This window comes from Somniosus microcephalus, chromosome 30, assembly GCF_052327205.1.
Source record: "Somniosus microcephalus isolate GS21.2 chromosome 30, FLI_Smic_1.0, whole genome shotgun sequence".
NCBI classification, from domain to species: Eukaryota; Metazoa; Chordata; class Chondrichthyes; order Squaliformes; family Somniosidae; genus Somniosus; species Somniosus microcephalus.
The window spans coordinates 6,317,136-6,330,640 of record NC_141016.1 but is presented as its reverse complement, the minus strand read 5'-3'; the positions used below and the strand labels follow the sequence as shown (position 1 = coordinate 6,330,640).

At 47.0% G+C, this 13,505-nt stretch overlaps 1 protein-coding gene across 7 annotated transcripts in view; it reads right to left on the bottom strand.

Moving 5' to 3' along the window:
- The window catches only part of ash2l (ash2 like, histone lysine methyltransferase complex subunit), a 56,017-nt gene that overhangs the window by 15,832 nt on the left and 26,680 nt on the right, over nucleotides 1-13,505 (bottom strand). For 4 of the 7 annotated variants that reach the window (XM_085970922.1, XM_085970926.1, XM_085970920.1 and 1 more), the window contains 5 exons: nucleotides 11,642-11,737; nucleotides 8,634-8,709; nucleotides 6,734-6,751; nucleotides 5,285-5,347; nucleotides 453-540 (listed from right to left, as the gene is read on the bottom strand). In XM_085970922.1, the coding sequence (XP_085827048.1) occupies nucleotides 453-540; nucleotides 5,285-5,347; nucleotides 6,734-6,751; nucleotides 8,634-8,709; nucleotides 11,642-11,737 (341 nt within the window). The remainder of the gene's footprint in view (nucleotides 1-452; nucleotides 541-5,284; nucleotides 5,348-6,733; nucleotides 6,752-8,633; nucleotides 8,710-11,641; nucleotides 11,738-13,505) is intronic. The other 3 variants (XM_085970923.1, XM_085970921.1, XM_085970924.1) reach the window with 3 other exon arrangements.

Below are 13,505 nucleotides of genomic sequence, written 5' to 3'. Positions count from 1 at the left end.
CACCCACCCACCCCTACCCTAGCCCAAAGACTTGCATTTCTATAGCACCTCCCACGACCCAAAGCGCTGTTCTAATGTGGGAAAGCTAGACAGAGGGTAGCTCGAGTTAAATTGCTGGTGAATATTCACTGCAAAGCCCAATGTTAATGAATGCCTCGATGCACTAGGGAGAAATTTAATAAGTCACTATTTTTTTTTTATGTGCAGGTTGCATTTTAGAAGTTAATGGACCGACTCAAAAAAGCGCACTGTCCAGTCCAACACTGAACCAAGCCTGCCTCAGGGAAACTGCAGATCTAAGCTGGCAATCTACTCCGTGAGGAAGTACACTCCTGTTTCAGTGCTGCACCGCTCTGCTCCCCAGCAGCCACCCCCCCACCCCGCCATCTTAAGCAGCCACTGGCCCTGGAATTATTCCCCCAGCAATTGCACCATTTCTTAAAAGCCCTCACCTTCGGGTCCTCTTCGCAGTACCTCCCGAGGTGCCGTCCTGTTTACGCTTTGCTCCCCTTCCTTTCCCGCTCCCTCCGACAGTGCCACCTTGAAAAGAAAACGCTGAGGATTGTGATCAGGGTCTAAACCGCCTGTACGCGACACGCGGAGCTGAACGACTGCTCAGGGGAACACACAGGACGCGACAGCTCCGCACGTGTCGAGGACAGAAAGCTTTTGTCTACTTCACATGCCCGAGACAGGGGTACAGGGACTGGGGGACAGCACAAAAAAATACAGAATCATCGTTAACACCACCAACACCAATTTCAGCACAGTAGCGCTAGGTTACTCACTATGCTGTCCTTCAAGGGCGCTACTGCCAGAATCTCACAGAGAACAAGTGAATAAAATTAGATGCTTACTTTAAGAGCATTTCGATCAGTTTTTGAAGATAAAAACCACCACAAAAATCAAGTATTTTCTGTCTGACTGTTGAGTGCGGATACCAAACCAGGGATCTTGCTTCAAGTAGTTACCAAGCTGAAAGTACGAATGGACGCGATGGGTGGTTTGGAGGCAGAGCTAGCTGGGATTAATAATAGCTGCTGTCTGCTCAGCTCCCTTGCGCCATTGGGGCTTAATTTTCCCAAACCAAGTCCCTTCTCACTCAAAAGCACGCACGCGCTTTTAACCAAACTTTATTTTTCCTGTTGCACTGTGCCTGTAAACCTGTCATTATTTCTCTCTATTTAAGCAGTTATCCATGCGGAATCTCACATTTTAAAATGCTAGCTGAATTTTTTTTAATTTTTTTTTTTATATTCGTTCATGGGATCTGGGCGTCGCTGGCAAGACCAGCATTTATTGCCCATCCCTCACTGCCTTCGAGAAGGTGGTGGTGAGCCGCTGCCTTGAACCGCTGCAGTCCCGTGTGGTGAAGGTACTGTGATGAATGGTGAATTTCAAAAACCAATTCATGGCAGAATAGAAGGGAACACTGAAAGGGTAGCTGGTCACTGAATGGCTTTCACAGGAACAGATGCAGAGACGAGCATCAGATACAACTGCGAGGATGGCAGGAGGGTTCAGGCAACAAGACTGGAGGTCCCTTTCACTTGCACTTTGACATTTATGCTGCGGATTTATTCCAAACATGGAATTACAAACACGACTAGCATTTGAAATAAAAACAGAAAATGCTGGAAAGACTCAGTGGGTCAGGCAGCATCTGTGGAGAGAGAAACAGAGTCGACGTTTCACGTCTTTGACCTTTCATCAGAACTGGAAGAAGTTAAAGATGTAACAGGTTTTAAGCGAGTGCATGGGGCAAGGAAAGGGGGGAGGGGAGGAAAGAACAAAAGGGAAGGACTGTGATAGGCTGGAAGGCAGGAGAGATTAAATGACAAAAGGGATGATGGTGCGAGGCAAAAGATGGTAATGGGACAAGTTAAGAAACAAAAGATGGGTCCAGAGGAGGTGTAACTGGCAACAGCAGAACCATTACCAGTACCTGCTGTCCGCAAAAATGGGGGCAGTTGTGATGATCTGAAATTGTTTAACTCAATGTAGAGTGCAAAAGGCTGTAAAGTGCCTCATCGAAAGAGGTGGTGCTGTTCCTCGACCTTCATTAGAACCGTGTAGGAGGCCGAGGACAGAAAGGTCAGAGTGGGGCGGCGAATTAAAATGACAGGTGACCAGAATCTCAGGGTCACACTCACTGACCAGTTCTGATGAAAGTTCATCGACCTGAAACGTTTACTCTGTTTCTCTCTCTCCACAGATGCTGCCTGACCTGCTGAGTATTTCCAGCACTTTCTGCTTTTATTTCAGATTTCATCACATGCTGAGTCTTTGAGTATATTCAAGACTAAGATAAAAGATAGATTTTTGGACTCTAGGGGAAGCGAGTGATATGGAGATCGGGCGGGAAAGTGAGGTTGAGGTCGATGATCAGCCATGATCTTATTGAATGGCGGAGCAGGCTCGAGGGGCCGTATGGCTGACTCCTGCTCTTATTTCTTATGTTATGTTCCAGCATCTGCAGTGTTTTGCTTTTGCATTAGTGTTTCAAATTTCTCTGATGGATGGCTATCTGTGCTAGGATAGGGGAGTGGAGCATTTCAGGCCAAATCTACAAATCATTGGCGTTGTTGAAGGTGTCATTTCAGGACCTGACGCTTCACTGTACAAACAGGTTACAGCGAGGGCGCAGTCAATCCAATAACTGCTCTGTGGTAGTATATGCGTTGGCGTTTCTTACGGAACGCACGTTTGTTATTGGGACTTGATCTACCCAAGTGACTTTCTTCCGACCTCCCAGCTCAGTTTTAGAACTAACTTGTTCGCCGTTGTGGCTAATTGTCACAAGATCGCTGAGGCTTTGCTCCGATCCAATACCATCTACCTCCTCTCAGAACTGTCGGGACCAGAGAAAGACACTTCCGACACGTGCAAGGAGTCGTTTGTGGTTTTCAGGCAAAAGATTTTTTAAAAATTATACATAATTTTCAGATGTTGCCCAATTGTTAAGACCATATTGTCAATGTGCAAGTGTAGCCCAGATTTCCAAATCCCTGTCAAGGCAAGTCAATGCTCAGGAAATGAGAGCCAGTTGAAGTTGCTGTCTCGTCAATAAGCCACTCCCGATCTTATTAGGGATCTGCGGTGGAGGCACTGAGCTTCGGGCAGTTTTAATATTCCTTTGACATCTGTGCTAAATTCTGGCAGTAATTTGTTTTGAGAAGCAGTAAGGATGCAAGTTGGGGTGCAATGGTTTCAAAAGAAATAAAAACGCAGGATTTTGAAGAGCACAGAATTTTTTTTCTTAAGGGGAAGCACAAACACGCAAAAGGTTGCACAGAAACGGAAACTTCAACGGCCTGGAAAGTCAATGCAGAACACCCACTACACCTGCAGACCCTAAACCCTCTTGAACCACTCAGTTCTCGCAGTCAAATCCCATTATGTGCAATGATTCGGTATATATTGATGCCTATTCAAACATGTACGGCTCGCCACCTCCCGTTTTTGAAGCTCTCTTTGGCTACACTGCCACAACAGGCTCATGCCACGTACAATACATGATGCTATACAAATATCTACGCGCCCAGGCTGCTCAGCAACGACTCTCAGCTTTGGAGATACGCATGTGGTCTGTCCCCAAGAAAAATATAACCACTTCCAAGTTCATAACTCCACGAGGAGAAATCAACCGACACGGAGTGCAATCAACAATTGCTCTTCACCCCTCACCACTTCTGTTTTGCAATTACCACTGTCAGTATGAAACCAGTGCACTGGAGATAAAGGATGCTTAAAGAACCACTTAAAACAGCTAGAAAATATTCAGGTCGGTCTTTACAGGACCACCACGAGATTGTGGTCTGTGGGGTCAAATTCTTCAAAGCAATCCCTGTCTCCAAGGCAGACATTTTCCAGTGCTGGTTCGCCAGGACATGAACCAGCTATAACTAAACACTGCATACTCAGAATAAAAATCGATTGTTAGTAACTAACTTAAACTAAACTCATCTAGCTTAGTTAATTTAGGCATCAGTAATTTACTAATTAAAAAACCAGAGGAACATGATGCAGCATGCTTTTTCAATCCAGCCTCTACACTTTATGCAAACCCTTTGATTGACAAGTACCAATTAATGACGCCTCACTTATGCCCCTCCCTAATTTTGGTAAATACAGATGTGCACTGACAGGGCGAGATCTTAACTTTGTACCAACTTGTACATGAACTATCACATGGATTTAACTATGTACTGCCCGTGGCATCAAGCACAGTTTTACAGGTTTCGCTATATCCGGATGGATGGAATCGTGGGACGCACGCAACATAAAAGAATCAAGACCTCATCACTGATCCAACAGCAGGGGTCCCTGGCTTCGACCTCTCGAGGACGGTGCTCAACCCAATCCACGCGGGGCTCGGACGATGCAGCCACCTGCTCCACAAGTGGAAGATGAGGGACGGCTCGAAGTGCGACTGTGGCCATGAGTCCCGGACCATGGAACACATCACATCAACCTGCCCACTGAGATCTGTGGTGGGAGGCACCTCATTTCTCCACTCGGCATCTCGGGGCCGTTGAATGGAGAGCCAAACTAGACATCCCAGTATAAGCTTTTCCCGTCATACAAAACAACAACACTCGCTGTAGAAGACAGACTGCATAACAAATATTTCAAACATGACAGAATTCATTATGTTGACAAAAACATACTTGCATTAACCTAAAGGGCATCTTGCATGAACATATACTGTACATGAGAGCAAGACCATAGATGCACAATATTGTACCTACTGTGTCTGCACGTGGGAAGAGAAGCCCCGAACAGACTGGAGGAGGGTGCTTTCAAACCGTCGCACAAAGTTACAGGACAGCTGCATCATTTTTTGGTCAACTTTTGAGTTAAATCTAGAAGACTACGAGTGGATCAAAATCAAGTCTAATGTAGCAGGGGTTTGATGCAGGGTTGAAGCCATCTCCACTACTCCCCCGCCCCCAGAGGACTATCTTCTCCCATCAGTCTGACTACCGGTTCCCAACCCAAATCATCAAGAGCTAGAGATGGAGCTCGAATCATTTTCAATTTGGAGGTAGTTCAGGACACTTGGGTTTCAACTGCAGCTCGGCTCAAACTCATCAGCTGGAAGTCTTCACTTAACCTTCGTCCAAGACTTCGTGCAGTAGAGACCGTCCCCTTCCATTCTCGGCTACATTTGGAAGTGGAGAAGACAAGGCTCTCACCTGCAACATACCGCTGAAACCCCTACCACCCCCGCCCGCCCCGCCCACCACTCCCCAGGCAGTTCCAGCGGATATCGTTAACTCACCTTGCGTGGAGTCACGGGCCCGACCCCCAGTCCCGTCACTGCATGCCGCACCACTGAGCCGCCCTGCAAACACAAATTGTGAAGCCACGATTCTCGCTTGTGAGCCTGTTGTGTTCAGTTAGCAGCACCCAGCCAGTGCCCAAAATACCCAGGACATGGCTGGCTTAACACGGAACTGCTTCAATTACATGGAGACCAACACTTCAATACAGGCGCAGCGTGAGCAAATAGCAAGGGCTCCACCGAGTCATCACAGTGGGGGTGCGAGCCTCGACACCGACTCCTACAATGGACGTCTGCTCTTCCGACGTCGCCGACTCGCGCCAGGGAATAAGCTTCACAGACACTGGCCGCCCTCCAGGGCCAACCCAAGAGGCCACGCCTCACGTGAAAGCCCAGACGACCAACGGCGGCGGCTGTTCGAGCACAGAGGGCGTCGCTGCCGAGCTGGTTCCCGTTCTTGTCCAATATTTACACTTTTCAGCAAGGGTCAGGAACAGAAACCCTCTGCGCTCCCCTCTCCGCTGAAGGGAGTCAAAGCCCAATTGCAGCAGTCACAATGCCCCCTTACACTAGAGCAACTAACGCGGCATAGCCTGGAGAATGAACATCGCAGTCACACACCGGACCGCCCATTTACCCACTCAAGGGGCAGATAGGAGAAAGAAGCAAGAGTCGCTGGTGGAAGGGAGAAAAGAGAGATAATCATCAAAAGAGTAACAAGAATGCACTCAACTGGAGGTGGGGCAGAAAGGGTGTTGTACATAAAAATGGACAATTTGAAATCCAGTGCATTTAAAGGCAACACCAGTGCCTGAATTGGGTCTGGTTTGTGGAAACTCACCTGGGCTATGCTACACATTGCCGCTGTACGGTGACCAACATGACAACCAATCTAACCTCACCTCCCTGTCACGACCACTGGGTGCAACGTATATTTACAACGCTCGCAAGTGCACAGCTTTCAGACGGCTCACTACCTAAAAGCTTCACATGGCAAAGGCGAGAACATCTCCACCACCGCCACCCACTCAAAACTCCAGTTTAACTGGATCATCTGATTTGAACTGAGCAATTCTCAAAAAATGCCTTGCAACAGAAACAGGACCATTGTCTCCAGTCACCCACCATTTTAAATCTTTGGTCGTAAAAGGCTGCCCTTGTTCAAAATTTAAAACCAAATTGGTGGAATACGGTTTGCTTCATGACACCATGTGCAAGCACTTTAATGCAGTATTTAATCCTAGGTCCGTGCCTGGGCTTGTATTAAGACTTAATATAAAGAGTACTTCCCCACCCCCCAAGCACATGTGCTGCATTTTGCCCAGCTCAGATCAGAGGAAATAGCAAAAGTATAAAAACAAAAGGCACTGCAAATCACTAAGCAAGCGTTTTAAGCCAGGTACAAAATACTTAAGTTTCAGAACTTCTTAAGACACAAACTTTCACCTCCAAATGAAGGTCCACCTGGAAGAGAAGTCAAAGCATGCATTTGTATAGTCGGAGGACAACACAAGCATCAACTACGGACTCTTATGCATTAGCTGCTTAAGTTCTAGTTTAGTAAAGAGCATTTTCCCCGGTGTCTCCCTTCTCGCTGCTCCCAAGTGTAGCGGGAGACCTGAGCAACCAGCCCAGCTTCCCTCTGCATCTTCGCAACTCCCAGGATGGGGGAAGGCGCCTGCGGCAGGCAAGAGAAGCCCACTTGAGCGAGGTGGCCAGCCACCTCGGACCCCCAAAGTCGGCCATGTGTGCCCCGTGGCTCTCGGGAGAGTTTGCTTGACCGAAAGACTTCACCGCTCCATTATCGCACAAGGCTCGTCGCACTGCGAAATCTTTGGGACGTAAAATTTACGCAGACATTTTTTCATTTAAGTAATGTCAACTCCAGATAAATAGACAGACAACATGGCGTTGAGAAAATGTTGCCAAGAACCACTCTACACTTCAGTTTCAACAGAAAGCACTTCAAATACCCAACGCCACACAGAAACTGGAATTTATAAGTGTGCCTGTATAATTTTGGTAGGAACTCTTGGGAGGAGGTGACTTTGGACCCATGGTTCCCAAAGGTCTCCACCACTGGGCGGTTTCCTCAAGTCACGTCTGGGTCTGTTGTAGACTAATTGATGGAGATCGATTGCCATGATTGGTCAACAACTCCATTATCGTTGTATTACACAACTACCAAGATGGAAGGCGGCGAACTAGATGGATCAAAGTCTTCTTTCCATTTAGCAATTCCTCTGTTCCTAACTCTCAATATTCAGCTCCTGGGGTTTCCATGCAATGGGACTGAACTGGGAGGCAAGGAACTTGGGCTACTGCAACATGATACCGTGGGAATGAATGGGAAGGCGGTGGATGAGCTGGAATGCTGCATCGATTTGGAGTTCACTATTGACTTTCAAGGAAGTCTTTAAAAAACCCAAAACAACAGGACAGTGAATCAGCAACGAGCTTGGCTGAGCGTACACCGGTCAGCTTCTGTAACTCTCCACACAGAGAGATACTGGCCCAACCTGTGCTGGTGTCTCGGGCGGATTCCAGATCCCTGGCATTGCACATCCCACAAGGAAGATTAATTGGCATCACCACTTCTGCCTTTTCACACAGGGCCTGACCACTAAACCCTACAATCTCACCCACTCCTGCCAGCTGATCGATTGGAGGGCATTTCTTAGTTAAAAACACAGAACCTCATTAGGGCATTAAATACACTTATTACATTACCAATCCCTTTTTAAAATATAGTTTTATTATTATTTTTTTTTTATTTTTATTTTTTTTTAAAGAACTTTTATTAGCTTGTCCCCTGCACGCATTCGGTTAACAGGTGAAGCCTGTTCTTGTCTGGTGTGGGACAAACACTCCAGATAGTTTGGGATTCAACTAGTCAAAATTCAGAGGACAGCAACTCATGTTAATAAATAGGGGTCTATATACAGTAATAGGTGGCTTCTGTAAATAGGTTCAATAGTAATTTTTTTTAAAATATGCTTTCCCTGCAACAGAATATAAATAAAAATACTGCCAGTTACATACTTAGTGCAAACAATTCACTCCCACGACTGGGGTTTTACAAGATTTGTTTGTCAAAAAACAGAGCCGCTTGTCCTCTAAAATGGAAATCACACGTTCCTCTGCCTGGCTTACTGTATTTTATATACAAACGTGTTAAAAAAAGTCATACGTATTAAGTGAGAGGTTAGTTGAAGTTTTGTCACAATGCAACAAACTGATGAACAAATCTAAACGAACAGGACTAAAGCTAGAAGATGCATTCACGGCAACAATTCGCAAGAAACTCAAAAGGGAGACCAGCCCGGTACTGAAGTAGTCAACGTACCATTGAGGTTGCTTCCCGGGGTCAAGGAGCCGCCTTGTTTCTGCGTGTCGTATGCCGGGCCAATGTTAGAAAGATCCTGCAAGAAGAGTTCCAAGCACCAAGCCAGTTTCAGTAGAGCAGCACACATCAGTTCAACAGTTAAAGCATTCAACTGTGCCAGTACAGGCAGGACGGGCCGAATGCCTTCCTTCTGTGCTCTCAGATTCTATGAAACTGTACTCAGCACACGGCAACACTCAACTTTGAATTGTTTGAAGCATATGATAATTTCACTTGACATACTGCCAATAGGAAGGATGCTGATGGGAAAAGAACCCCAATTATAAATGTACTTTTCTATCAAACATATGTAACTCTAATCAGAATAAAAACAACTTGCATTTATATACAGCCTTAACAGAGAGCGTCCCAAGGCGCTTCACAGGAGTGTAATCATCTGTGGCTCAGTGGGCAGCACCTCCGCCTCGGAGTCAGGTCGTGGGTTCAAGTCCCACTCCAGAAGCATGAACACAATAATCTAGGCCGACACTGAGGGAGTGCTGCACTGTCGAAGGTGCTGTCTTTCAGATGAGATGTTAAACCGAGGCCCCGTCTGCTCTCTCAGATGAACGTAAAAGATCCCAGGCAATATTTCGAAGAGCCTGCTGTGTGAAAATTGGCTGCCGCCTTTCCTACATTACAACAGTGACTACACTTCAAAAAGTACTTCATTGGCTGTAAAAGGCTTTGGGACGCCCGGTAGTCGTGAAAGGTGCTATAGAAATGCAAGTCTTTCTTCTTTAAATATTGACACTGTCCATTCATTGGGGTGACTAAAAACTTGGTCAAAGAGGTAGGTTTTAAGGAGGGTCTGAAAAGGAGGAGAGGTGGAGAGGGGTAGAGATTTAGGGAAGGAATTTCAGAGCTTAGGGCCCAGGCTACTGAAGTCATAACCGCCAATGGTGAGATGAAGGGTCGTGGGGGATGCACAAGAGGCCAGAGTTGGAGGAATGCAGAGCTTTTAAAGAGGGTTGTAAGGCTGGCGGAGGTTGCAGAGACAGTGAGGGTCAAGGCCATGGAGGGATTTGAACACAAGGATGAGAATTTTAAAATGGAGGTGTTGGTGGACTGGGAGCCAATGTCGGTCAGCGATCTAAGGGGTGATGGGCGAACAGGGCTTGGTGCGAGTTAGGATACGGACAGAGTTTTGGATGACCTCAAGTTTATGGAGGGTGGAAGATGTGAGGCCGGCCAGAAGATCCTTCTAATAGTCGAGTCTGGAGGTGATAAAGCATAGATGAGAGTTTCAGCAGCAGATAAGCGGAGGCAGGGGCAGAGTCGGACGATATTACCGAGGTGGGAGGAGGCGGTCTTTGTGATGGAGTGGATGTGGGATCAGAAGCTAATTTTCGTGTCAAATCAGACTCCGAGGTTGCAAACAGTCTGGTTCAGCCTGACAGTGGGTGAATGGAATCAGTGGCGAGAGAAGGAAGGGAGTGCACGACAGGGGCCGAAGACACAAATACTGCTTTATAATGTGAGTGCTCACAAATCAAAGTATCGCGGTGCTCCTCGTCCTCCCTACACCCACCTACCCCATTCATTTTTCCATCTAATACTCCAATGTTGAGACGTGGAAAAGAATCAATTTCATTGCTGCAATTTTTAAACTTAAGCAGTGGCACTGCAGCGGTTTAAGGAGGCGGCTCACCGCCACCTTCTCAAGGGCAATTCGGGATGGGCAATAAATGCCAGCGTCACCCACATCGCATAAACGAATAAAAAAAAAGTTCAAGCATCTAATGTCAGCTACGCTTTAGAAAATGTGGACTTTAGACTCGCTTCAGCAAGTTTAGCCCTCTCTGTATAAAACATCACCAACAATGGAAGGAGCTGTGCCTGTAGCACAGATGCTTAAGCTGAAGCACTCGCCAACATGGGTGACACTTATCTATCCATCAATTTAAAAAAAAATAACCACAAAGCATTCGCACCTGTTAAAAGACAAAATATGTAAAAGATATATGTAGGAGACTTTGAATATGAATAGTCTACCCAGCTTTAAAAAAAATTTTTGTTGATGTTTTAAGCCATCATTTCACGTTGAAGGTTATTCCCAGAGACTCGACACCCAGAATTTAAGGTTTTAAACCTCCCATTGTCTAAACTATTGCCAGCTATGGTGCCCAGCACTGAATGGCACCCCTGGGTTTCACAAGAACAGAAGAAATAGGAGCAGGAGTCGGCCATACGGCCCTTCGAGCCTGCTCCGCCATTCAATAAGATCATGGCTGATCTTCGACCTCATCTCCATTTTCCTGCACTATCCCCATATCACTAGATTCCCTTAGAGTCCAAAAATCTATCAATCTCTGTCTTGAATATACTCAACGACTGAGCCTCCACAGCCCTCTGGGGTCGAGAATTCCAAAGATTCACCACCCTCTGGGTGAAGAAATTTCTCCTCATCTCAGTCCTAAATGGATGTCCCCTTGTCCTATGCTCCCTAGTTCTAGACCCTCCAGCCAGAGGGAAACTGCATCTACCGTCAAGCCCTCTAAGAATTTTATACGTTTCAATGAGATCACCTCTCTCGTCTAAACTGCAGAGAATATTGGCCCATTCTATTTGTTCTCTCCTCATAGGACAACCCGCACATCCCAGGAATCACATCCCAGGAATCAATCGCGCGAATCGAGTTTCCTGCCACCCCTCACATCCCAGGAATGAATCTCGTGAATCTAGTTTCCTGCCACATCAGTATCCTTCCAGTGCTGGATACCAATAGGGATCCCACCAGCACTCTCTCAAGCACTGGAGGCAAATTTCACCTTGTCCCAAGCTACAGGTTTAAAAGCCATTCCGACACAAGAGTAGCCGGGCTACGCAGCGACACATCTTTGCCGAGGTAAGGTCTGTTGCCCGGTGCACAGGCTCCACCCTGATTACAGGTACCACTTTGACGGGGTTTCCACTCTGCCAGCGTGCACTTGCACCGCTCATCTCCTTACATGCAGCAGGGTTCTTACCTGGTCCAGCAGTCCAAACTTGGGGTACTCTTCCTGCGGGTCCTTGCTGCCTGGATCTGGGTTCTCCTTCACCAAAAACACATCCCGCTCTTTGGTCTGAAATTTCAGAGACATCCCAGATCGGTTATGGGCTCCGCAAATGATCTCAAATGCAACAACCGAGTGGTAAAGAATGAAGGCAAAAGCTTCTTGTACCTCGTCGTAACACCTGCCTTCAATCATGGTAACGGTCGCTAGTTCTGCCACTGAACTACTTTTTATCTGTTTATTCAGTGTGGTTCCTTTCCTTAGATGCTCAGAACCCATGTGATGAGGCAGTGCATTCTTTGAAGGGTTGTGCCAGTCGCCACAAAGGGTTTAATTTAAAAAGTTCGAATACTAGCACAGTGCGAGCAAGGAACCTACAATACACTGGGTGCATCCCCCACTTCCTTCGCCCCATCATTAGCGGCCATGCCTTCAACCGTCTTAAGCTGCAAGCTCTGGAATTCCATCCCCAGTCCTATCTGCCTCTCTCTCCTCCTTTATGACGCTCCTTACAATCTACATCTGACCAAGCCCCTCCGAATGTCGTCGTCTTTGGCTCGGTGTCACTTTTTGTCTGATTGCGCTGCTGTGAAGCACCTTGGGACATTCTACTACGTTAAAAGGCGCTATATAAATGCAAGTCGTTGGCGTTATCGGAACTAAGACTGGGTAGCAATACAGACATGGCAGCGGCCTGTGTTTGTGTGCATACGTTCAGACAAACCGAGCGAGGGTGAGCACGGTACGAAGACAGACGCTAAACGTACACACATCCCTTCTGCCATCATGCATGCCAGGGTGTTGCTGGAGCCCAAGCTGAACAGGTCAGCTGTGAAACAGTATTGTTGCTCCAGGATAGACATTAACGATCGGTATAGAGATCCAACTCCACTCACTATAGTGACAGCCGGAAGCTCAATAATGATCTGCACTGGTGTCTTACAGTCAGTGGCCCCAAATAGGAATTCATGCTCTCGGGGAGGAAACACACATCCCTCCTCTGAACTGCGATTCCACGGAATGTTGGACAGCTGAAATGCAGGTAACGCACAGTAAATGTGGGCAACAGCTGAGGAAACGTTGAATGAATGAACAGAAATGCTAAGGGCAGCTGGCTTCCCCAAACCACCGACACATGTCGAAAAGGCTGCGGGGTAAATTTCACTGTGCAGGCGGTACCCTGGAGGAGCGAGGATCGCCCGCTCATTGTAGAACCTGCCCAATTTCCAGCCCGCTGAAACCGTCGGGATGCAAACGGGGTTGAGGTCTGCAATGGGCGGGTGAGCTCTAGCCCAGGTGGCGAGGGTAAAAATCACCCCTCCTCCGTTCCCCAGACAAAAAAATTACCATTTATTTTTGAACTAGTCACATTCTCACTCGATACTTTTGCTACGCTGGTCCTTTGTCATTCTCCAAGCACCACTTCCAACTAACCTGAAGGTGTTAAATCTTTATTCTGGGGTGCAGGGCAGCAAGGGAGCACGTTTCTACTCTACCAGTCTCCCACTGCCACCAGTGCGGTTAGTGGGAAAGTATATTAGCAGCTACAAGCTCCAAGAGGCGGTTTCCCTTCGCCTCTCCCAGCACACAGCATTGCTAGGGTGGGGAAAGAGGGTGGGACAGTGTGAGGGGTCACACAATCAATTAGACAGCCCCCAAGCTCTGACCTCACCCTGAGTTTGGTTCATTCCTCAAGCCAATAATAAAAGACTTGCATTTAGACAGCTCCGTTCACGACCTCCTGACATCCCAAAGCGCTTTACAGTCAACTAAGCACTTTTGAAGTGTAGTAACTGTTTTAATGTAGGAAATGCAGCAGCCAATTCACGCACAGTAA